The 26,228-nt window shown below is 43.3% G+C and overlaps 1 protein-coding gene across 3 annotated transcripts in view; it reads right to left on the reverse strand.

Annotated features, from left to right (window-relative positions):
- Positions 1-26,228, reverse strand: part of dgkb (diacylglycerol kinase, beta) — a 259,708-nt gene that overhangs the window by 232,625 nt on the left and 855 nt on the right. For all 3 annotated transcript variants that reach the window (XM_061915511.1, XM_061915509.1, XM_061915508.1), the window contains exons 3-4: positions 16,126-16,250; positions 6,099-6,175 (exon numbers count right to left, since the gene is read on the reverse strand). In XM_061915511.1, the coding sequence (XP_061771495.1) occupies positions 6,099-6,175; positions 16,126-16,195 (147 nt within the window). In that variant the 5' untranslated portion in view covers positions 16,196-16,250. The remainder of the gene's footprint in view (positions 1-6,098; positions 6,176-16,125; positions 16,251-26,228) is intronic.

The raw sequence follows: 26,228 nt of genomic DNA on the forward strand, positions 1-26,228 counted from the left end.
TTGTGATTGGGATCAAAAATATAATGTTCCGGATCATAATTTTCCCCAAAGTAATTGTTGCTGGGTCTCAAAGACTGCTTGATTAGCATTGTTGTTGAAGGGGAAGGGATCTGTGGTTGCTACTTGCACGTCACAATTCATTAACTCTCAAAATGGCTCGGTAACATCAGCGAGATTAATATTATTTCAAACATATCTATTTATTTGCAAATTTTGAAAGTCTTTTGGTGTCATAAATCAGATATATATGATAATAGCTTCAATATAGAAATAACTTGTTTTTCCACTCTACTGGTACTTTAATTCTTAAGTCACATACAGGATTCTCACAGGAATGAGTGAAACAAATGACTAGACTTCAGACTGTAGACTGAAGTCTTATCATTTGTTTCATTTTAGTCTAGTCCAGGGGTCGGCAACCCACGGCTCCGGAGCCGCATTTGGGCACTCTGATGTGGCTCAGCTGCACAATCGCCGACCCCCCCGATTGTTAAGGGGGGATTGCGGTTCTTGGAGCCTCTTTCGGACATCACCCGGGGTCAACAATCTTCGATTTTCACTCTGACAACAATATTGAGGGCGAGCCATGATGGCTTTACTTTTAGCGCCCTCTACATTTTGACGCATTTCACAAAATAAGGAAGACAATGGGAGCCGCATCCATTCTCGCAAATAATCGCTGGTGGTCAGTAATAAGGACGTGCCATGAAGCCAGTGCCTTTAACACCTTCTAGAACATGTACAGACATCTTGCCAGTCCAGTAACATGTTGTATGTGGCTTCCGCAGATACACGTACACGACTGCAAGGCATACGGGTTGACACAGAGCACACTGAAGGTTGTGATATAAATAACTTTAACACTCTTACTAATATGCACCACACTGTGAACCCACACCAAACAAGAATGACAAACACATTTCTGGAGAACATCCTCACAGTAACACAACATAAACGCAACACAACACATACCCAGAATCCTTTGCATCCATGACTCTTCATGACTATATTATACACCCCGCCCACCTCAAACGACGCACGGAAGGGGGGGGGGCGAGGGGGGGGGGGGGGGGTTGAAGCGGGTTTTGGTTTTGGCTAGCGGGGTGTATGATATAGCCTGAAAGAGTCATGGATGCATAGCATTCTGGGTAATTGTTATGTCGCGTTTATAATGTGTTACAGTGCGGATGTTCTCCAGAAATGTGTTTTTCCTTCTTGTTTGGTGCGGGTTCGCATTGTGGTGCATGTTAGTAAGAGTGTTTAAGAAGCATTTAAGTCTCACCTTAAAACTCATTTGTATACTTTAGCCTTTAAATAGACCTCATTTTTAGACCAGTTGATCTGCTGCTTCTTTTCTTTTTCTCCTCTGTCCCCCCCTCCCTTGTGGAGGGGGTCTGGTCCGATGACCATGGATGAAGTACTGGCTGTCCAGAGTCGAGACCCAGGATCAATCAATCAATCAATCAATGTTTATTTATATAGCCCCAAATCACAAATGTCTCAAAGGACTGCACAAATCATTACGACTACAACATCCTCGGAAGAACCCACAAAAGGGCAAGGAAAACTCACACCCAGTGGGCAGGGAGAATTCACATCCAGTGGGATGCCAGTGACAATGCTGACTATGAGAAACCTTGGAGAGGACCTCAGATGTGGGCAACCCCCCCCTCTAGGGGACCGAAAGCAATGGATGTCGAGCGGTTCTAACATGATACTGTAAAAGTTCAATCTATAGTGGCTCCAAGACAGCAGCAAGAGTCCCGTCCACAGGAAACCATCTCAAGCGGATCAGCAGCGTAGAGATGTCCCCAACCGATACAGGCGAGCGGTCCATCCTGGGTCCCGACGAGCGGTCCATCCTGGGTCTCGACTCTGGACAGCCAGTACTTCATCCATGGTCATCGGACCGGACCCCCTCCACAAGGGAGGGGGGGACATAGGAGAAAAAAAAGAAGCGGCAGATCAACTGGTCTAAAAGGGAGGTTTATTTAAAGGCTAGAGTATACAGATGAGTTTTAAGGTGAGACTTAAATGCTTCTACTGAGGTAGCATCTCGAACTGTTACCGGGAGGGCATTCCAGAGTACTGGAGCCCGAACGGAAAACGCTCTATAGCCCGCAGACTTTTTTTGGGCTCTAGGAATCACTAATAAGCCGGAGTCTTTTGAACGCAGATTTCTTGCCGGGACATATGGTATAATACAATCGGCAAGATAGGCTGGAGCTAGACCGTGTAGTATTTTATACGTAAGTAGTAAAACCTTAAAGTCACATCTTAAGTGCACAGGAAGCCAGTGCAGGTGAGCCAGTACAGGCGTAATATGATCAAACTTTCTTGTTCTTGTCAAAAGTCTAGCAGCCGCATTTTGTACCAACTGTAATCTTTTAATGCTAGACATGGGGAGACCCGAAAATAATACGTTACAGTAATCGAGACGAGACGTAACAAACGCATGGATAATGATCTCGGCGTCTTTAGTGGACAAAATGGAGCGAATTTTAGCGATATTACGGAGATGAAAGAAGGCCGTTTTAGTAACGCTTTTAATGTGTGACTCAAAGGAGAGAGTTGGGTCGAAGATAATACCCAGATTTTATACAGAGTCACCTTGTTTTATTATTTGGTTGTCAAATGTTAAAGTTGTATTATTAAATAGAGGTCGGTGTCTAGCAGGACCGATAATCAGCATTTCCGTTTTTTTGGCATTAAGTTGCAAAAAGTTAGCGGACATCCATTGTTTAATTTCATTAAGACACGCTTCCAACTGACTACAGTCCGGCGTGTTGGTCAGCTTTAGGGGCATGTAGAGTTGGGTGTCATCAGCATAACAGTGAAAGCTAATACCGTATTTGCGTATGACGTCACCCAGCGGCAGCATGTAGATGCTGAAGAGTACAGGGCCAAGGACCGAACCCTGGGGAACTTCACACGTTACCTTAACATAGTCCGAGGTCACACTGTTATAGGAGACGCACTGCATCCTATCAGTAAGATAAGAGTTAAACCATGACAGGGCTGAGTCTGACATACCAATTCGTATTTTGATACGCTCTAATAAAATATTATGATCGACGGTATCGAAAGCTGCGCTAAGATCGAGGAGCAGCAACATAGATGACGAATCAGAGTCCATCGTTAGCAATAGATCATTAGTCAATTTTGCGAGGGCTGTCTCAGTCGAGTGATTTGCCCTGAAACCGGATTGAAAGATTTCACATAGATTGTTAAACGCTAAGTGCTCATTTAGCTGCTCTGCAACAATTTTTTTCGAGGATTTTCGAAATAAAGGGAAGGTGAGACAGCGGTCGGTAGTTTACCATGAGGTCAGGATCGAGGTTAGGTCTTTTAAGGAGAGGATGAATAACCGCTTTTTTGAATGCAACGGGAACAGTGCCCGAGGAAAGTGATACGTTTATAATATTTAGCACTGATGGACCTAATAATACAAAAAGCTCCTTGATAAGTTTCCCAGGAAGTGGGTCAAGTAAACATGTTGTTTGTTTTATTCCATTTACACGTTGTAACAATCCTTCTAATGTTATTTCATCAAAACGAGAGAAACTATTTTGGATATTTGCAGTATCCGCCGTATATACAATCGTATCTGTGTTACTATAACCCAGTTGTAGCTGGGACGCATTGTCTTTAATCTCCTTTCTAATAAGTTCAATTTTCTTATTAAAGAACTTCATAAAGTCATCTGCCGAATGGGTGGAGCTACTGGAAGGAGTCCCTTGTTGGGTTAGCGATGCTACTGTACTAAACAAAAATTTTGGATCGTTTTTATTAATGCGGATGAGATTTGAGTAATAATTAGTTTTAGCTAAGGTAAGCATGCGTTTATAAGTTATTAAACTATCACTCCAAGCTTGATGGTGCACCTCAAGTTTAGTCGTGCGCCATTTGCGTTCCAGCTTTCTACATAATAATTTCTGAGCTCTAGTTTCTTCAGTAAACCATGGCCTACGCCTTTTTGGAGCCTTTTTTAACTTCAGCGGTGCTATACTATCAATGGTTTCGCGCAGGTCGTTGTTAAAGTTGTTAGTGAGGTTATCAATAGAGCCCACATACTTTGAGAACGGTGCCATTACCGAGGGCAGTAGGTCCGCAAGAGTCGTCGTTGTGGCAGCATTAATGTTGCGGCTGCTATAGCAGTTATTATTATTATTAGCTTGCCGATCATGGGTCTGAACTTCAAATTTTATAAGGTAATGATCGGACATTACTTTAGTATACGGGAGTATCATAACTTTGGAAACGGTGATACCTCTGACAAGCACTAGGTCTATAGTATTACCGCTGCGATGCGTCGGTTCATTTATTATTTGTGTAAGACCACAGCTATCAATTATAGTCTGGAGCGCCACGCACGGTGGGTCCAATGGGGTATTCATATGGATATTAAAGTCCCCCATCATAATTATATTATCGGCGTGCGTCACTAGATCAGCAACAAACTCTGAGAATTCACTAATAAAGTCCGAATAGGGCCCTGGGGGGCGGTAGATAACGGCCAGGCACAGAGGCAGAGGTGTGGCAGACTTCATAGAAAGCACCTCAAACGATTTATATTTATTATTTAAGTTAGGACTAAAGTTAAAGTTTTCGTTGTATATTAGTGCGACACCCCCTCCCCTTTTGAGGTGACGGGCAATATGCGCATTCGTATAGTTAGGAGGGGATGCCTCATTTATCGCAAAAAAGTCGTCTGGTTTAAGCCAGGTTTCGCTAAGACCGATGACGTTAAGGTTGTTGTCTCTAATGACCTCATTGACTAATAACGTTTTGGGAGACAAAGATCTGATGTTTAGAAAGCCCATATTATAGGTAGTGGGCTGTTTTAAGGAGTTGTTGATAAAATTATCCGTAGTAGCAATATTAATAATGTTGCGTTTATTATGCGCAGTGTACTTAAAATAATTACGACCATATCTAGGAATTGATATGACGGGAATTTTCAGATTGTCTACTTGGCGCTGCGATAAACTGAACGCATCATAATTTGCCACCTCAGTAGAACGCATGTCTAACTCTGACGTAGTCATACACACAGTAGAAAAAACATTTTGTGAGTTGTGTATTATTCTACGAAAATTGCTATGTGTACAGGGATCATCCAGCCTGGCGCTGGCTAGTTCTAACTTAACTGACTCCATACCCAGGCTAGCAGGCTCTGTAATTGCCTGTGACCGGGCTTGCTCTAGTGCAGTTAGTCAAATGTGGCTCAATGCGAAGTCTATGTTCCGAGACAAGAGGATAGCGCCTTCCTGGTTAGGGTGGATGGACCGCTCGTCGGGACCCAGGATGGACCGCTCGCCTGTGTATCGGTTGGGGACATCTCTACGCTGCTGATCCGCCTCCGCTTGGGATGGTTTCCTGTGGACGGGACTCTCGCTGCTGTCTTGGATCCGCTTTGAACTGAACTCTCGCTGCTGTGTTGGAGCCACTATGGATTGAACTTTCACAGTATCATGTTAGACCCACTCGACATCCATTGCTTTCGGTCCCCTAATGGGGGGGGGGGGGGGGGGGTTGCCCACATTTGAGGTCCTCTCCAAGGTTTCTCATAGTCATCATTGTCACTGGCGTCCCACCGGGTGTGAGTTTTCCTTGCCCTTAAGTGTGTTCTTCCGAGGATGTCGTAGTTGTAGTGGTTTGTACAGTCCTTTGAGACATTTGTGATTTAGGGCTATATAAATAAACATTGATTGATTGAGTGTTAAAGTTATTTATATCACAGCCGTCAGTGTACTCTGTGTCACCCAGTATGCCTTGCAGTCGTGTACGTGTATCTGCGGAAGCCACATACAACATGTTACTGGACTGGCAAGATGTCTGTACATGTTGTAGAAGGCGTCAAAGTCAATGGCTTCATGGCACGCCCTTATTCTTGCTATATGGGTAACCACCAGCAAATATTCGTAAGAATGATTGCGGCTCCCTTTGTTTTCTTTAATTTGTGAAACGGGTCAAAATGGCTCTTTGAGTGGTATAGGTTGCCGACCCCTGGTCTAGTCAAACAAATGCATCCACACCCACTGTATGACAAAAAGTGTAAGGGTTTACTTTCCCAACAGAGTATCAGTCTAACATACCTCTTCAGGATTGTACTTAGCCAGCACGCCATCGCCGTGGAACTCCTGCAGCACGTCTTTCAGCTTCTTGGTTGAATCTGAGCAACAAACCAAAGACACAAAAGCATTTAATTGCGCATGCTACAGCGTGCGACCTTGAACGCACCATCAGTCTGAGTTGGATTCCGACCAATTTCATCTCCACTGAATCGTCCTCACGACTCATTTCACCGTTGGACCGGCTGTCATCATTCCTGACCGCCACGAAGACGTGATCCATAATGGTGGAGAGCAATTGGGTCACATTGTGGAACGTCATGTGTTGTGATTGGAGATGCACAGCGATTACAGCGTTATGAGCGTGACAGATGTCCATTGTCACAGCGCAGCTCGTTGATCCTCAACCTGAACCTGCTGGAACGCATCGTCCCAAATGTGTTCTTTGTGCAAGCACTTTTGTGTTCTCGCTCTGCTTTTTCCACCTGTTTTTATTTATTCCCATTTATTGCTAAACACGCTGCAAACCTTACTCAGCAACCACCTCCCGGCCAAATGGGCTATCAGCGTATCTGTTGTTTGGATGGAGTCTATGTTGACACATGCATGATTTGGATAAAGGTGAGCAAACATGGATTACATTTTTTTTTTTTTTGTCAAAAAACTCTTATCCATGTGGCTTTAAAACCACATAGTCGGTCACATTGCATTGTCTTGCCAATTTAATGGATGTCAAACTCTATTGATTTTGAGTCAGCAAAATACCAGATTAGTTTAAGAGTCAAATCAATACATGTTCTTTAAACCAATCTTGAGGGACTGTGTGTGTGTGTGTGTGTGTGTGTGTGTGTGTGTGTGTGTGTGCGTGTGTGTGTGTGTGTGTGCGTGCGTGCGTGCGTGCGTGCGTGCGTGCGTGCGTGCGTGCGTGCGTGCGTGCGTGTGTGTGTGTGTGTGTCAGAGCAAGAACTCTATTGCCATCCATCCATCTTCTACCACGTATTCCCTTTGGGGTGGCGGGGATGCCGGTGCCTATCCATACTTGCCAACCTTGAGACCTCCGATTTCGGGGGGTGGGGAGTGGGGGGCGTGGTCGGTGGTGGGGTGGGGTATGTGGTTGGGGGCGGGCCGGGGCGGGGTTGGGGGCGAGGTTAAGAGGTGAGGAGTGTATATACCGCTAGATTCATAGATTCACCAGGTCAAGTATTTCATATATATATATATATATATATATATATATATATATATATATATATATATATATATATATAAGAAAATACTTGATTTTCAGTGAATTCTAGCTAGCTATATATATATATATATATATATATATATATATATATATATATATATATAAATATAAATAAAAGAAATACTTGAATATCAGTGTTCATTTATTTACACATTTACACACACATAACCCTCATCTACTCATTGTTGAGTTGAGGGTTGAATATTCCATCCTTGTTTTTCTAACCATATGCATGTATACCAGATGGCAGTATTGTCCTGTTTAAGAGTGTCACAACACATTGCCTGCGATGAGGTGGCGACTTGTCATGGGTGTACGCCGCCTTCCGCCCGATTGTAGCAGGGCGGGGCTGAAAAGCCAGAAGGACCCCAGGAGGTGCTGAGGACGCCAGAAGGGTGGTGGGAGGACTGAGCGAGTTAAAAACTTTGTGAGTGAACAAACTAAGACAGAAAAGACTTGGGGAGCGAACGAAGAAGATGAACTGTTGTGAAAATTAAAAATTAAAAGAAAATCCTTTTGGGAACAAACGAAAGAAGAAATATTGTGTGTAAAAAGATTAAAAATGATTGTCAACTTGAACTCCTGCTGTGATCCTTCGGTCCTGAAGACCCCACGACACAAACCTGTCACAGTTGGCGCCCAACCAAGCAAGGACCGAGGAAGGATGACGGCCCCAACCCCCCTGGAGGCACTGGGAAGAGTGCTGGCGGAGGTGTCGGCAGCCACCCAGCAGCAGATGGAGGCAAGCATGCAACAGACGCAGGCACTGCAAGCACTGGTGAGCCAGTCCGGAGGAAAGGAGAAGGAGAAGGGGACCGCCATGCAGAGGATGTCGGAGGGAGAGGACCCGCAAGTATTCCTCGACGTATTCCAGACCACAGCGACAGCATGCGGCTGGCCGGACACCGAATGGGGTGTCAAGCTGCTGCCGCTCCTGGCGGGGGAGGCGCAGCGGGCGGCGCTTAGTCTCCCAGCGCACGTTCGGGTGCATTTCCCCAACCTACGCCGGGCAATATTAGACCGCATCGGCAGCCACCCGGAGGACCACCGACGCCGGTTCCGTGCCATGCGACTGGGGCCTGAGGATTGACCATTCGTGCTGGCGCAGCAGCTTCGGGATGCGGCCTTCCGGTGGCTTGAACCTCAGGAGGCCGATAGCAAGATGCTGGAGCGGATCCTCCTGGAGCAGTTTGTGGAGGCCATACCAGCCCGGACGTCCGCTTGGGTGCGGTACCATCGCCCGCAGGACCTGATGGCCGCGGTGGCCCTGGCCGAGGATCATCTGGCGGTACACCGTGAAGGAAGCAACAAGATCGCCGAAAGACCCACACCAGCGCCACGGGCAGCCGACAGGCCCAGAGCAGCACCACGAGCGGCCGAGCGGCCCATCCCCGCACCCCGGAGACGGAGCTGGCAGACGCAGGAGGCCGCGGTAGAACAGGTCGTCGGCCCGGACAGGGACATGCACACACACACACACCCACACACGCACACACCACGTCATCCTTCAGCACTATTGAGGGGGGGAGACGGGGTGTATAACGTATGTAACATTCCTCCCTCTGTCCAGGTTTCCGGCGCTGCGCAACAAGGGCTTCCCCCGCAGACGGCACCTCGAACGCCAGGGCCGGTGTGCGGCCAACCTGGTCACGTGCACAGGGAGTGTTCGCTGATGGAGGTGGGGCAGGTGATACGGGTGGTCGAGCCCCCAGCACCCGCCTCCGATCCAGGGGAGGCGTACTGTGTCCCGGTAAGGGTTCAAGAGAGTATATACCGGGCAATGGTGGATTCGGGGTGCAAACCACCAAAAACCTGGTTCGGCCCGGGGCGTTGAGGCAGGCAACACAGGGGCGAATTAGATGTGTTCATGGGGATGTGCACTCGTATCCCATTGTTCCAGTAGAAATTTGGCATCGGGGACAAAAGCATAGTGTGAAGGTTGCTCTAAGTGCGCACCTTACGCCTCCCATAATATTAGGGACAAATTGGCCGGGGTTTCCACTTCTTGTGACGCAATGTGTGGGGAGGCATTCACGGAGCGTAGGAAAAAGGAGTATCTGCGCGGTTTTCAGTGGCGAGGCGGGGTCTCACGCCACTGCCGAGCGGGGGCTTCGCGGAACCCCCCCCCACCCCCCTATTGGCATCCTACGGAGGATTTTTCCCCTAGAGCAGTCGCGAGACGAAACTTTGCGTGCGGCCTGGGACCAAGTCGACTATATCGACGGTCAGCTAATGCGCCCGGGACCGGCGCGGGTATTCCCGCATTTCTCCATTATGAGAGATAGGCTGTATAGAGTGACCCGTGACACTCAGACGGGAGAAGAGATCAACCAGTTGCTGGTGCCGAAACGCCACCGGGAAATGGTTTTCCATGCGGCGCATGTGAACCCAATGGCTGGACATATGGGTTACGACAAAACACTCAATCTGGTAATGGCCCGGTTCTATTGGCCGGGCATTCAGGCAGACGTGCGCCGCTGGTGCGCCGCCTGCCCGGAATGCCAGCTGGTAAATCCAGCGGGCGCCCTTGCGCGCATTACCATTTATAGAGGTCCCATTCGAAAGAATAGACATGGACCTCATCGGGCCATTGCACCCGAGCTCACGGGGATATCGCTTTGTGTTAGTCCTAGTGGATTACGCAAAGCGCTATCCCGAAGCAGTGCCTCTGCGCTCCATCTCCGCAAGGAGCGTAGCGCAAGCGTTGTTTCAAATTATCTCCCGGGTCGGGATCCCGAAAGAGATCCTGACCGACCAAGGCACGTCCTTCATGTCACGCACAGTCAAGGAACTATACGGATTACTGGGTATCAAAGCGATCCGCACCAGCGTGTATCACCCCCACACAGATGGGCTGGTGGAACGCTTGAACAAAACGCTAAAAAAAATGATCCGTAAGTTCACGCACAAGGACAAACCAAATTGGGACAAATGGCTGGATCCCCTCATGTTTGCGATGCGGGAGGTACCCCAGTCCCCCCTAGGTTTTACACCATTCGAGTTGTTGTACGGCAGGAAGCCGCGTGGAGTGGTGGACATAATTAAAGAAAGCTGGGAAGAAAGTCCGAGCTCCAGTAAAACTGAAGTCCATTACGTTATGGACTTGAGAGCAAAACTACACACATTGGGGCACTTATCACGGGAGAATTTGCTCCAAGCCCAAGAACGCCAAAAACGCACGTACAACCAGGGAACCCAGCTGCGAAAATTTGCACCGGGAGAGAAAGTCCTTTTATCACTTCCCAGTTCCAGCTCTAAATTACTTGCGCGATGGCAAGGACCCTTTCAGGTCACACGGCAAGTGGGGGATGTGGACTATGAGGTTCGGCGCTCGGACCGAGGCGGAGACACCCAAATTTACCACCTCAATCTGCTGAAAGCATGGAAGGAGGCAGAGCCTGTTTCCATGGTGATGGTAGTAAGAGAGGAGGAGGAGTTGGGGCCAGAGGTCCCGCGCTCTGCCCCTTCCCCTCCCCGCCCCTCCCCTGTGATGATCACCTCACGCTCAAACAGAAAGCGGATGTTGCAGCGCTGCAACAGCGCTTTTCTGATATGTTCTCCGCGCGGCCCGGCCGCACGAACCTCATCCAACATCACATCGAGACCAGACCGGGGGTTACGGTGCGGACTCGACCATACAGACTTCCCGAGCACAAGCGCAAAGTAGTTCGGGAAGAATTAAAAACCATGCTGGAGCTGGGGGTGATAGAAGAATCCCACAGCGCGTGGTGTAGGCCAATCATTCTGGTGGGAAAGAAGGATGGCTCCGTACGCTTCTGTGTGGATGACCGCAAGGTGAATGAGGTGTCACGTTTTGACGCGGACCCAATGCCCCGGGTCGACGAGCTCCTGGATCGGCTAGGCACTGCTCGCTTTTTCACCACACTGGATTTAACCAAGGGCTACTGGCAGAATCCCTTATCACCAGAGTCCAAGGAAAAAACGGCCTTTTCCACTCCGGAAGGTTTATTCCAGTACGTGACACTGCCGTTTGGTTTGTTCGGTGCCCCCGCCACGTTACAGCGTCTCATGGACCGGGTGCTGCACCCCCACGCGGCATACGCGGCCGCATATTTCGATGACGTCATCATCCAAAGCAGCGGCTGAGAACAGCACATGCAGCGGGTGGGGGCGGTGCTCGAGTCCCTGAGAAAGGCGGGGCTCACCGCCAACATGGCAAAGTGTGCGGTTGGCCGGAGGGAGGTACAGTACCTGGGGTACCACTTGGGGGGGGGGGGGGGGGGCAGGTGCGCCCACCGGTAGATAAAACAGCTGCGATTGCGGCCCGTCCACTCCCCAAGACAAAAAGGGAGGTGAGGCAGTTTTTGGGCCTGGCGGGACATTACCGCCGCTTTATTCCACGGTTCGCGGACTTGACCAGCCCACTAACTGACCTCACCCGAAAGGGTGCCCCAGAGCTGGTCCAGTGGACGGAGCAGTGCCAGCGGGCGTTTGAGCAGGTAAAGACTGCACTCTGCGAGAAACCGGTACTGTGTATGCCTGACTTCACCGTACCCTTTTGTCTGCAGGCGGACGCATCGGGCAGGGAACTGGGGGCGGTGCTGTCCCAGCGGGTGGGGGGTGTCGACCGCCCCATTCTGTACATCAGTAGGAAACTCTCAGACCGGAAGGGGAGGTACAGTACGGTGGAGAGGGAGTGCCTCGCCATCCGATGGGCGGTCGGGGCCCTCCGCTACTACCTGCTGGGGCGCGCCTTCAGTCTCTGTTTGGACCACAAACCACTCTAATGGCTCCACCGGATGAAGGATGCAAACGCACGAATCACCCGGTGGTACCTTGCATTACAGCCATACAACTTCCGGGTGGTCCACAGGCCGGGCGCGCAGATGGCCGTGGCGGACTTCCTCTCTCGCCCTCCTGGGGGGGGAGTCGGCGCGGACGGACGGGTGCCCGGCCTGAAACTGACGGTGGAGGCCTGTGGGAGGCGGGGCGTGGTCACGCGCCGCCTGCCGGCGATGGCATGCACAGGAGCCGGCTGGAAGCAAGATGACAGGTGAGTGGATACCTCAGCTGGAACGAGTTATCTAATCACCTGTCTCTATTTAGTAGCGTTGGTGACTGCAGGGCGGGGCTGAAAAGCCAGAAGGACCCCAGGAGGTGCTGAGGATGCCAGAAGGGTGGTGGGAGGACTGAGCGAGTTAAAAACTTTGTGAGTGAACGAACTAAGACTGAAAAGACTTGGGGAGCGAACGAAGAAGATGAACTGTTGTGAAAATTAAAAATTAAAAGAAAATCCTTTTGGGAACAAACGAAAGAAGAAATATTGTGTGTAAAAAGATTAAAAAGAATTGTCAACTTGAACTCCTGCTGTGATCCTTCGGTCCTGAAGACCCCACGACACAAACCTGTCACAATCATTTACAGACTTTTAATAATTAATGACCGCTTTCTTGTTCATTTCTCTGATAATTGCAGCGTTCAACCTCATTATTTGTCAGGAAGCACACACACGCACACATGCACTTACTCAGTTATTCTTTGTTGCGACTAAAAACCCGCATGTAAGTACGCTAAAGCCAGACAAGAATGCTGAATATTTGAAGCTTGGGGTCGTTGTTACACAATTTGTGTGTAAATGATTTAACAACAACACTACTCGTTCTGCCAAGGCGCAGAGCAATTAAGGGAAATAGGACTCGCATCTCAAACACTGCTGGGAAGCTCCAGGGGGTGCTTGGTGCAAATCAATAACAACATTTCCTCGTTGGGATCAACAATTACTATGAAAAGATTTTAAAATATATGCCAATGCAAAAAAAAAATCCCCAAAAACATTGAAACAGGTTTGCTATTGTTTTGAATGATGGACCCTCATAGGCTCATACTTTGTTTCTAAGTACCAATGGGTGCCAGGAGACTTCCTGCAGCCCCGCTCATATTTTCCATCCCTGCTACGGCATCCCATGCGTCAAGACACCGGAGGGGAACGTAAACTGGAGGAAGGTGGCACAGTCTGCCGAGCAGCCACGGGGCGGCCGTGATGAATTGCTCACGACTCAAATTGCAGCGTGCACGTTAAGCACTCGAGCATCTGCAGCGGGGCCATTAGAGGAGTAAACAGGAAGAGCCCAAATGTGACGGCATGAAAAAATTGTTGAATTTATTATGACTATTATTATATTTAATAATATTATATCTCACTTTTGGAAAATACATTCACAGGCACATGTATATATATGTATATATGTACAATATGTTATTCCAAAACCTGTATGAACCTTTCAGCATTAATGGTGCCTTCAGAGATGTGTAAGTTACCCATGCCTTGGGCACTAATGCACCCCCATACCATCACAGATGCTGGCTTTTGAACTTTGCGCCTATAACAATCCGAATGGTTATTTTCCTCTTTGTTCTGGAGGACACCACGTCCTCTGTTTCCAAATATAATTTGAAATGTGGACTCGTCAGACCACAGAACACTTTTCCACTTTGCATCAGTCCATCTTAGGCGAGCTCGGGCCCAGCCAAGCCGGTGGCGTTTCAGGGTGTTGTTGAGAAATGGGTTTGGCTTTGCATAGTAGAGTTTTAACTTGCACTTACAGATGTAGCGACTAACTGTAATTACTGACAGTGGTTTTATGAAGTGTTCCTGAGCCCATGTGCTGATATCCTTAACACACTGATGTCATTTTTTGATGCAGTAACGCCTGAGGGGTCAAAGGTCCGTAATATCATCGCTTACTTGCAGTGATTTCTCCAGATTCTCAGAACCTTTTGATGATTTTATGGACCGTAGATGGTAAAATCCCCAAATTCCTTGCAAAAGCTCGTTGAAAAATGTTCTAAAACTGTTCGACAATTTGCTTACAAAGTGGTGACCCTCACCCCATCATTGTTTGTGAATTACTTAGCATTTCATGGAAGCTGCCTTTATACCCAATCATGGCACCCACATGTTCCCAATTAACCTGCACACCTGTGGGATGTTCCATAAAAGTGTTTGATGAGCATTCCTCAACTTTATCAGTATTTATTGCCACCTTTCCCAACTTCTTTGTCATGTGTTGCTGGCATCAAATTCTAAAGTTAATGATTATTTGCCAAATAAAAAATGTTAATCAGTTTGAACATCAAATATATTGTCTTGGTAGCATATTCAACTGAATAATGGTTTATACAGTGTATATATATATATATATATATATATATATATATATACAGTATGTATATACATACATATATATATATATATATATATATATACATATATATACATATATATATATATATATATATATATATATATATATATATATATATATATATATATATATTAGGGCTGCGAATCTTTGGGTGTCCCACAATTCGATTCAATATCATTTTTTTTCTATTCAACGCGTCTTTCGATTCAAAAACGATATTTTTCCGATTCAAAAGGATTCTGTATTCATTCAATACATAGGATTTTAGCAGGATAGAATAGAATAGAATGTACTTTATTGATCCCTGGGGGAAATTCAGCACCACAGTTCGCTCACAATAAACAATGATAATGATAAATAATAGATTAAGTATATTATATTTATAATATATGAATAATATACATATATTCTACATATATTTTACATTTAAGTGCAGTCAAGAAGGAACATATGCATTATACAGTCAAAACTTCTTAGCTCCTCCGAGATATGGTTAGTTGGCGCCAGGTCCGTTACCTGGATGCTAATAACTGGTGCCGCTAACAACTGTTCCCTGGTGTAGAAGGACCTACCCCAGTCTGCTGACATGCTAGCAGAGTAGTAGATTTAAAAAAAAAAGCTTTTATAATTGTAATGGACAATGTTTTATCAACTGATTGCAATAATGTAAATTTGTTTTAACTAACGAACCAAAAATATGACTTATTTTATCTTTTTGAAAATATTGGACACAGTGTGTTGTCAAACTTATGAGATGCGATGCAAGTGTAAGCCACTGTGACACTATTGTTCTTTTTTTTAAATTTTTATAAATATCTCATGATAATGTCAATGAGGGATTTTTAATCACCGCTATGCTGAAATAATAACTAATATTGATACTGTTGTTGATAATATGCATTTTTGTTTCACTACTTTTGGTTTGTTCTGTGTCGTGTTTGTGTCTCCTCTCAATTGCTCTGTTTATTGCAGTTCTGAGTGTTCCTGGGTCAGGTTTGGTTTTGGAATTGGATTGCATTGTTATGGTATTGCTGTGTATTGGTTTGTTGGATTGATAAATACATAAATAAATAAATACAAATTAAAAAAAATATATACTAATAAAACAACGATTTAAAAAAAAGAGAGAATCGATTCTGAATCCCACAATGTGAGAATCGCGATTCGTATTCGAATCGATTTTTTTTCCACACCCCTAATATATATATATATATATATATATAAATATATATACATATATATATATATATATATATATATATATATATATATATATACGTCAAAATAAACAAGTTAACTCATGTAATTGTGTTTTCTGTGAGCACAGAAATAATTGCATTTCATCATATACACACTTTGATTAATCATGCAATTTATTTTGACGGTACAAGCCCTTTTATTATATCCACTATACGGTCAGTGATCAGATCAATACATGTGTCAGCACAAAAATGAGTGAGGAGACACAGACTGTTGTGCTCGCTGGCAATTTTCACTCCAAAATACAGCCTGAAAGAACTGTAGATAAAACTTGTCCCTAAATAAATCTACAGAAATAAATAATAAAAAGCATGTACTTGTAATCACTCAGTTGTATTACATCACAGATATGCAAATATCTACAATTTCTACTCACACTGAGTGTACTCCTGCAGGAGGGCAAATTCTGTGGGGGTCAGCGTGACCCAGGCGTCCTGGCCGCTCATCTTTCTACTCAGGCCTCGCCGGTCATCACCACCACGGACAGCAACACCTCACACACTATAGAACGTGAAAAAAAACAAAAACCTTACACATCAGAAACCTGAGCATGTAATGTCTACGAGTAAGTTCGGTCCTATCCTAACCCTGTTTGACAGCAAATACATGACATAAACATTTATATCTTGTATTTAGTGTGCCCTACTTTTTTTTTTATACAACAAATGTTTGCCTTGGTTTTCATACAGCAAATTATTGTTAATTGCTGTTAATTGGTTTTGGGGCTGATCGTCAGAAATTAATTTCCACAAAGTCGAAACCTTTAATTATGAACTGAATATTTACATAGCTAGAGAAACAGAAAACCGTTTGCAACATTCTAAATACAGGTGTTTCGCATTATTAAAGCCCTCAACACATGAACTAGCATCTACATAGTCACCTTAATGTCCTTCGTGTTCTTTGATGTTTGATGTTTCCCTCTTACACTCATGTAAGAGGGATGTGTACTATGGCTTTGAGTTGTTGTTGGGTTTTTTTCCTTGGCCTCAGTCTGGACCCCCTCTCCAAGGGACCAGGCTTAGACCGATTTTTTTATTTTATTTTATTTTTTTTATTTATTTATTTTATTTTCCTTGCCCTTATGTGGGCCTACCGAGGATGTCGTAGTGGTTTGTGTTGTGGTTTGTGCAGCCCTTTGAGACACTAGTGATTTAGAGCTATATAAGTAAACATTGATTGATTGATTGATTGATTGATTGATTGATTGATTGATTGACTGATACTGTATCTCACCTTTTTTTGTAAGGGGTGCTGGAAGCCGCCAGACCCGTCAGCGATCCTGTTCTGTCTCCCTGTAATGTTTGTCTGATCTTGAATGGGATTGTGCTGAACATTTTAATTTTCCTGAAGGAACTCTCCTAAAAGAATGAATAAAGTATGATCTAATCTAATCTAATCTTTACACTCCTTTAATCCAATATAGCGATGATACCTGAGCCTGAGTCAATCAATGGCCACGATACTCAACAAAGTGTTTTGATAGGTTTGGTGTCATCTAATGGCCAATGCTAATGTACTATGAAAATGTTTTCCTCAATTAGCCACTTGTATGCTTGAAAATGCTTAATTGAGGTCAAAAATATGTAGAATGTGCTTTAAAAAATCTGCAACCAAGTTGACTTGCTAACTTCAAATGTGTCGAGAAATGACTGTATCGTCTCCGCTATTGTACTGATACAATAAACTCCTTTGTTTGCCCGCGTAACATTCCCAAAGAAAATATCAATGTGATGGTGATTGTAAAATAAACCACCATAGGGCCAAAGAAAGTTGTGAGTGACAGCACTTTGATAAAGGTGAGATACACTGTTGAATTCAAGAAAAAAACTCATAGGAAAGTAAGTAGGTGGCGTCTACGACGCTCTCCCCAGCTACCTCTTTGCTCATCGCCATCTTGTTCAACAACTGTAAAAATGTTTTTAAATGTTTATTTGTAAATTAATCTATGTATTTCACATTGTTTTCTGCATGTAAAAATATAATTATTAATCACGAAAAGGCGCATTGTGTTCAAAATGTGTCCGTCTGGAACAAATACATTAGATTATTTCTTATGGTAAAAAATGATTTGGTTGTCATATAATTAAATTGTTATGTTACGTTTTTGAACAAATTACTTTGAACCAAAGTACCACAGTACTGCACTATTATATACAGTGGGGCAAAAAATTATTTAGTCAGCCACCGATTGTGCAAGTTCTCCCACTTAAAATGATGACAGAGGTCTGTAATTTTCATCATAGGTACACTTCAACTGTGAGAGACAGAATGTGGAAAAAAAATCCAGGAATTCACATTGTAGGAATTTTAAAGAATTTATTTGTAAATTATGGTGGAAAATAAGTATTTGGTCAACCATTCAAAGCTCTTACTGATGGAAGGAGGTTTTGGCTCAAAATCTCACGATACATGGCACCATTCATTCTTTACTTAACACGGATCAATCGTCCTGTCCCCTTAGCAGAAAAACAGCCCCAAAGCATGATGTTTCCACCCCCATGCTTCACAGTAGGTGTGGTGTTCTTGGGATGCAACTCAGTATTCTTCTTCCTCCAAACACGACGAGTTGAGTTTATACCAAAATGGATACATGGATGATACAGTAGAGGATTGGGAAAATGTCATGTGGTCTTATGAAACCAAAATATAACTTTTTGGTATAAACTCAACTCGTCTTTGGAGCAAGAAGAATACTGAGATGCATTCCAAGAACACCAGACCTACTGTGAAGCATGGGGGTGGAAACATCATGCTTTGGGGCTGTTTTTCTGCTAAGGGGACAGGACGATTGATCCGTGTTAAGGAAAGAATGAATCGTTAGATTTTGAGCCAAAACCTCCTCCCATCAGTGAGAGCTTTGAATGGTTGACCAAATATTTATTTTCCACCATAATTTACAAATAAATTCTTTAAAATTCCTACAATGTAAATTCCTGCATTTTTTTTACATTCTGTCTCTCACAGTTGAAGTGTACCTATGATGAAAATTACCGACCCCTGTCATCATTTTAAGTGGGACAACTTGCACAATCGGTGGCTGACTAAATACTTTTTTGCCCCACTGTATGGGGACGGCGTGGCGAAGTTGGGAGAATGGCCGTGACAGCAATCTGAGGGTTACTGGTTCAATCCCCACCTTCTACCATCCTAGTCACGTCCGTTGTGTCCTTGAGCAAGACACCTCACCCTTTCTCCTGATGGGTCCTGGTTAGCGCCGTGCATGGCAGCTCCCGCCATCAATGTGTGAATGTGTGTGTTTGAATGGGTGAATGTGGAAATAGTGCCAAAGTGCTTTGAGTTCCTTAAAAGAAGAAAGGTAGAAAAGCGCTATACAAAGTACAACCCATTTACCATTAAAAGTTAAAGTACAAATGATTGTCTCACACACACATTAGGTGTGGCGAAATTATTCTCTGCATTCGACCCATCCCTCTTGTCCATCCCCTGGGAGGTGAGAGAAGCAGTGAGCAGCAGCAGTGGCCGCGCCCGGGAATCATTTTTGGTGATTCAACCCCCAATTCCAACCCTTGATGCTGATTGTCAAGCAGGGAGGTAATGGGTACAATTTTTCTAGTCTTTGGTATGACTCAGCCAGAGGTTTGAACTCACAACCTACCGATCTCAGGGTGGACAGCTGCACCTGGCTAAATTGGGGACCGAAGAAGAAAGTAGCACATTTTTTGACACTGAAATTTTCAGCATTGAATTTTTTTACACTTGATGTTTATACACTGATTTTTTTACATTGAAATTTAAAACACTGATTTAAATTCAACTGAATTTTGTTACACTGAATTTTTAGACAAACACATTTTGCTGACAATTTTTTTAATGAATTTGTCAGCATAAATGGATGTAAAAATTTCAAAATTAAATTCCTAAAAATTAAACACAAAAAATTAATTTACATAAATTCAGTATTCAAACCCTGTTTCCATTTGAGTTGGGAAATTGCGTTAGATGTAAATATAAACGGAATACAATGATTTGCAAATCCTTGTCAACCCATATTCAATTGAATGCACTACAAAGACAAGATATTTGATGTTCAAACTCATAAACGTTTTTTTTTTTTTCAAATAATAATCAACTTAGAATTGCATGGCTGCAACACGTGCCAAAGTAGTTGGGAAAGTGCATGTTCACCACTGTGTTACATCACCTGTTCTTTTAACAACACTCAATAAACGTTTGGGAACTGAGGAAACTAATTGTTGAAGCTTTGAAAGTGGAATTCTTTCTCATTCTTGTTTTATGTTGAGCTTCAGTCATTTAACAATCCGGGGTTTATCCGCTGTCTTATTTTACACTTCATAATGCGCCACACATTTTCAGTGGGAGACAGGTCTGGACTGCAGGCGGGCCAGGAAAGTACCCACACTCTTTTTTTTTACAAAGACACGCTGTTGTAACACGTGCTGAATTTGGCTTGGCATTCATTGTCTTGCTGAAATAAGCAGGGGCGTCCATGAAAAAGACGGCGCTTAGATGGCAGCATATGTTGTTCCAAAAGCTGTACGTACCTTTCAGCATTAAAGGTGCCTTCACAAATATATAAGTTACCCATGCCTTGGGCACTAATGCATCCCCATTCCATCACAGATGCTGGCTTTTGAACTTTGTGTCGATAACAATCTGGATGGTTCGCTTACCCTTTGGTCCGGATGACACTATGTCGAATATTTCCCCCAAAAAATTTAATTGTGGACTCGTTACACCACAGAACACTTTTCCACTTTGCATCAGTCCATCTTAGATGATCTCGAGCCCAGAGAAGCCGATGGCATTTCTGGATGTTGTTGATAAATGGCTTTTGCTTTGCATAGTAGAGCTTTAACTTGCACTTACTGATGTACTGACGAAATTTATTTAGTGACAGCGGTTTTCTGATGTGTTCCTGAGCCAATGTGGTGATATCCCTTGGAGATTGATGTCGGTTTTTGATACTGTTCCGTCTGAGGGATCGAAAGTCAGGATCAATCAATGTTGGTTTCCGGCCATGCTGAATACGTGGAGTGATTTCTCCAGTTTCTCTGAACCTTTTGATGATCTTATGGACCGTAGATGTTGAAATCCCTAAATTTCTTGCAATTGCAATTTAAGAAACGTTGTTCTTAACTGTTTGACAAAGCGCAATTGTGGACAAAGGGGTGTATCTCGCCCCATCCTTTCTAGTGAAAGGACTGAGCATTTTTTGGGAAGCTGTTTTTAAACCCAATCATGGCACCCACCTATTCCCAATTAGCCTGCACACCTGCGGGATGTTCCAAATAAGTGTCTGAGGAGCATTCCTCAACTTTTTCAGTATTTATTGCCACCTTTCCCAACTTCTTTGTCACGTGTTGCTGGCATCAAATTCTAAAGTTAATGATTATTTGCAAAAAAATATTTTTTTTATCAGCTTGAACATCAAAAATGTTGTTTTTGTAGCATATTCAACTGAACAAGAGTTAAAAATAATTTGCAAATCATAGTATTCCGTTTATATTTACATGTGACACAATTTCCCAACTCATAAACAGGGTTTGTAAAATATGAATAAAAATGTTTAAAGGAGCGTGGATGGGGCGTGGCCTGCGGGCCTGCCGCGGTACGGGGCAGGTGAGTAGATAGATTGCCCAGCGGGAGCTTGTTATCCAATCACCTGTCGCCTTTATTAGTAGCAGGGCAGTGACATGTGGTTGGAGTTGGAGACAGAAAAAACACACACGCACAGAGACACTCGGCCTACACGCCTCCCTAGGGAGGTGTTTAGGGCACGTCCAACCAATAGGATGCCACGGGGAAGACGCAGGACACGTTGGGAAGACTTTGTCTCCCGGCTGGCCTGGGAACGCCTCGGGATCCCCCGAGAAGAGCTCCCCTGCTTAGCGTGCTGCCCCCGCGACCCGACCTCGGATAAGCGGAAGAAGATGGATAGATGGATGGATGGATGGATGGTTACGGCAAAAAATTGGCCCTAGTGTGTGAATGTGAGTGTGAATGTTGTCTGTCTATCTGTGTTGGCCCTGCGATGAGGTGGCAAATTGTCCAGGGTGTACCCCCACATCTCCCTGAATATATATATATATATATATATATTTATATATAGATATAAATTGGGTATTTCTGTCTGTCATTCGGTCGTACATTTTTTTTCCTTTTACGGAAGGTTTTTTTGTAGAGAATAAATGATTTAAAAAAAACACTTAATTGAACGGTTTAAAAGAGGAGAAAACAGGAAAAAAAATTTAAATGTAATTTTAAAACATAGTTTATCTTCAATTTCGACTCTTTAAATTTCAAAATTCAATCGAAAAAAAGAAGAGAAAAACTAGCTAATTCGAATCTTTTTGAAAAAAATTAAAAAAATAATTTATGGAACATCATTAGTAATTTTTCCTGATTAAGATACATTTTAGAATTTTGATGACATGTTTTGAATAGGTTAAAATCCAATCTGCATTTTGTTTTTGAATATATAACAAATTTGACCAAGCTATATTTCTAACAAAGACAAAAACATTATTTCTTCTAGATTTTCCAGAACAAAAATTTTAAAATAAATTCAAAAGACTTTGAAATAAGATTTATATTTGATTTTTAAGATTTTCTAGATTAGCCAGAATATTTTTTTTGTATTTTAATCATAAATTTGAAGAATTATTTCACAAATATTCTTCGTTGAAAAAACAGAAGCTAAAATGAAAAATTAAATTTAAATGTATGTATTATTTTTTACAATGAAAAATAAATTTACTTGAACATTAATTTAAATTGTCAGGAAAGAAGACGAAGGAATTTAAAAGGAACAAAGGTATATGTGTTTAAAAATCCTAAAATCATTTTTAAGGTTGTATTTTTTCTCTAAAATTGTCTTCCTGAAAGTTATAAGAAGCAAAGTAAAAAAATAAATGAATTTATATAAACAAGTGAAGACCAAGTCTTTAAAATATTTTCTTGGATTTTCTAATTTTATTTGAGTTTTGTCTCTCTTAGAATTAAAAATGTCGAGCAAAGCGAGACCAGCTTGCGAGTAAATAAATACAATTTTAAAAATAGAGGCAGCTCACTGGTAAGTGCTGCTATTTGAGTTTTTTTTTTAACAGGCCAGCGGGCGACTCATCTGGTCCTTACGGGCTACCTGGTGCCCGCGGGCACCGCGTTGGTGATCCCTGCCCTAAAGTGACAAGCGGTGGAACATGGCTGATTGGATGGTTACGGTGCAGCATCCTGACGTGAAGCAACAAGTGGAAGTCGCCTGGTTTTGTGCATCGAAGGCTGCGTCGGGAGTCGTTGCTATGATGACCAGGGCCGGCCCGGGGCGTAGGCCATATAGGCAAATGCTAAGGGCACCGTCCATCAGGGGGCGCCACACCAGTGCCACAAATGTTGGAGATAGAGATGCGCTGTTTGCGGTCACAACCGCAGAGTCCGCGGATAAACCACAGGTCGGGCGGGTGACATGACGAAAAAATAGATTTTAAATAGATTCGGGCGGGTGGCGGTTGAACCAATTCGGAAATATATATTGTAATAATCCCAGGAATGTAGGCTCATACAACTTCTTCGTTTGTCTTGTCTTTATTGCACAAGATGTAATCCAACCACACAACAGCTCTCATGTCTCTAACGCTTTTCCCGGTACAACTCGAACTCTCACTTCCTGTCGAGAACGTCACTTCCCTATCTCTCCCGGAAGTCCCGCCCCCCAGCCAAAGTCATTGGCTAACACCCCGTAGCCAGCCGCTACATTATACATAGTTAAATGTTATGTAGAAGAGGTTCATTTAGCCTACTGACGTGTATTTATAAATGGTTGATTTATATAGGCTAGTAGGTAAAGTGTTGTACCTGACAACTCTTGATGGTACAATCCATATAACACGTCACAGACAACGTCACGCTAACATCACGTGACACCTCTGATGTAGGGAGCCCAAACTTGTCAGGTACAACACTTTACCTTACTAGCCTACATAAATCAACCATTTATAAATCGTTAAATGTTGTTACCCACATACGAAAAACGAGCAGCACTCTTTGAAAAAGTATGTGGGCATACTTTTATTTTGAAGTGTCTCGTTTGGTCTCTCGACGGATGTAGGAAGCTACTTCCGGGTATGGCCGACGAGGTATTTGTCATTTGTTGGTATTTTACTTGGTAAAATGTTTGATCCACATGTTATTATTTTTACGTTTGTAACCTGCTTTATTTATTACAGTTTTCACGGTGAATTTGAAGGGAGAGTAAGCCTTCAAATAAATCAGTTCAAGAAAGCCATTGTGTCTGTTCTATTTGGAGGGAGTTACACTTTCTAACCTCACTAATGCCTTGCATCGTCTATATTAGATATACGACAACGGGCGGGTGGCGGGCGGGTGTGGCTTTGATGAAATGTTGGTTCGGGTGAGTGGCGGGTGGATGACGACTTTAGTGATGTGGTTGCGGATGATATAACTGCCTATCCGCGCACATCTAGTTGGAGAGAGAGAAAAAAAAAGTTGGTACTATTATTTCTAAATACAAAAAAATAATCCCACGTTAATTAAAATGAAAAGTAAAGTCTATTTAATAGAAAATATTATTTGTTACAACATTACCCCCCCCCCGCACGGTGCGCCCCCTCCCTTCCCGTATCATGACTCTTTTTGAACGTCACCACATCAATCTAAGCCAGGGGTAGGGAACCTATGGCTCTCAAGCCAGATGTGGCTCTTTTGATGACTGCATCTGACTCTCATATAAATCTTAGTTGACGTTGCTTAACACGATAAGTAATGAATAATTCCACTGGTAATCACGGTGTTAAAAACAACGTTCAAAATATAAAACATTCTCATGCATTTTTATCTATCCATCCGTTTCTATCGCACCTGTTCAAGAAGTGGCATTAATGGTCAAAAGTATTGTATTTATTATTGGTTACCTTCAGATTAACAATGTTATTAAAAAGAATAAGTGATGCATGCATTTAGTTGTTGTAATCAGGGAAAGTCCAAATGAAAGAAGAGGCGTAGAATTCTCTTGTCAGAGCGTGGGATGACACTGTACAAGGGTACAGGTCTACGTGTTTCTCCTCATTGAGCTAAATTGAGTCCAGTCTCTGTTTAATTCCTTGCGTCTTGTCTGTTTAATAGATGTCATCAGTGTTTGAACCTGACAGTTGTGTTCAGTGTTAAAAATATTATACGGCTCTCACGGAAATACATTTTAAAATATTTGGCTTTCATGGCTCTCTCAGCCAAAAAGGTTCCCGACCCCTGATCTAAGCTCAAACTCATTAAAACCTACCTGAGATCTACTATGATGCAAGAACATCTCAGTGGACTTTCCATCATAAGCATAAATCATGTGGTTTCAAATCAGTTGTCATATGATGATGTTGTAGATGACTTTGCTGCAAGAAAGACTAGGAGAGTCAGGCTGTAGCAGGTGATGGGAGGTTGATGAGGGGGTGATGTAAAGTAATTTATAAGTCATTCTAGTTAATGCAATATTAAAAAGCACAAATAGAGAACTCTGTAGGATCCCCTTTTTTTGTAATATAGTTGTTAAAGTCATACTGGTTTGATGTCTTGTTTTGTGCAGTGCTTTATTTATATTGTATTTTTAATTAATTTTATGCAAGTCTTTGACAAGTTTTATTTTGTGTTTATGTATGTAAAAAATATTGTATTTCATATATTAATTTTTTTTTTGTGTTCATTTATTTATTCATATTTTTTTGCATCTTGTTAACTATTCTGATTGTTAATTTGCTTTCTTTAAGTAAAAAAAAAGGTCAAAACAAAGCTATTCGGTTTCTTGTGAGCATGTGGGGGGCACGTGCCGATGAGGGGGGGGCGCCACCTAAAATCTTGCCTAGGGCGCCAGATTGGTTAGGGCAGGGGTCGGGAACCTTTTTGGCTGAGAGAGCCATACGAGCCAAATATTTATAAAAGTATTTCCGTGAGAGCCATATATATATTTTTTGTTAACACTGAATACAACTACATGCGTGCATTTTAAGAAAGATCAACATTTTTAGAGTATAATACTTCTCTTATTCTTTTTAATAACATTGTTATTCTGAGGATAACCAAAAATAAATAAAATACTTGTTACCATTAATCCGACTTCTTGAACAGGTGTGGTAGAAACCGGATAGATGGATGAAAATGCATGAGAATGGTTTGTATTTTTAGCGTTATTTTTGACACTGTGATTACCAGCTGAATTATTCATTACTTATCGTGTTAAGCAATGTCAACAAAGATTTATATGAGAGCCAGGTGCAGTCATCAAAAGAGCCACATCTGGCTCTAGAGCCATAGGTTCCCTACCCCTGGGTTAGGGCCTGGCCTGATGATGACCCCACGAAAGGTTCCTAACGAGACGTGCAAACCCAGCCCAGAATTTCGACGGAGGCAAAGAAGTGCTTCTGCATTAATGGGCGGTTTGTCCGGAGCTCTGAAGCCGGACTTGGCGCAAGGTTTGAAGGTTTGTTGCGCTCT

Source organism: Nerophis ophidion, linkage group LG11 (genome assembly GCF_033978795.1).
Source record: "Nerophis ophidion isolate RoL-2023_Sa linkage group LG11, RoL_Noph_v1.0, whole genome shotgun sequence".
In the NCBI taxonomy this organism is placed as follows: domain Eukaryota; kingdom Metazoa; phylum Chordata; class Actinopteri; order Syngnathiformes; family Syngnathidae; genus Nerophis; species Nerophis ophidion.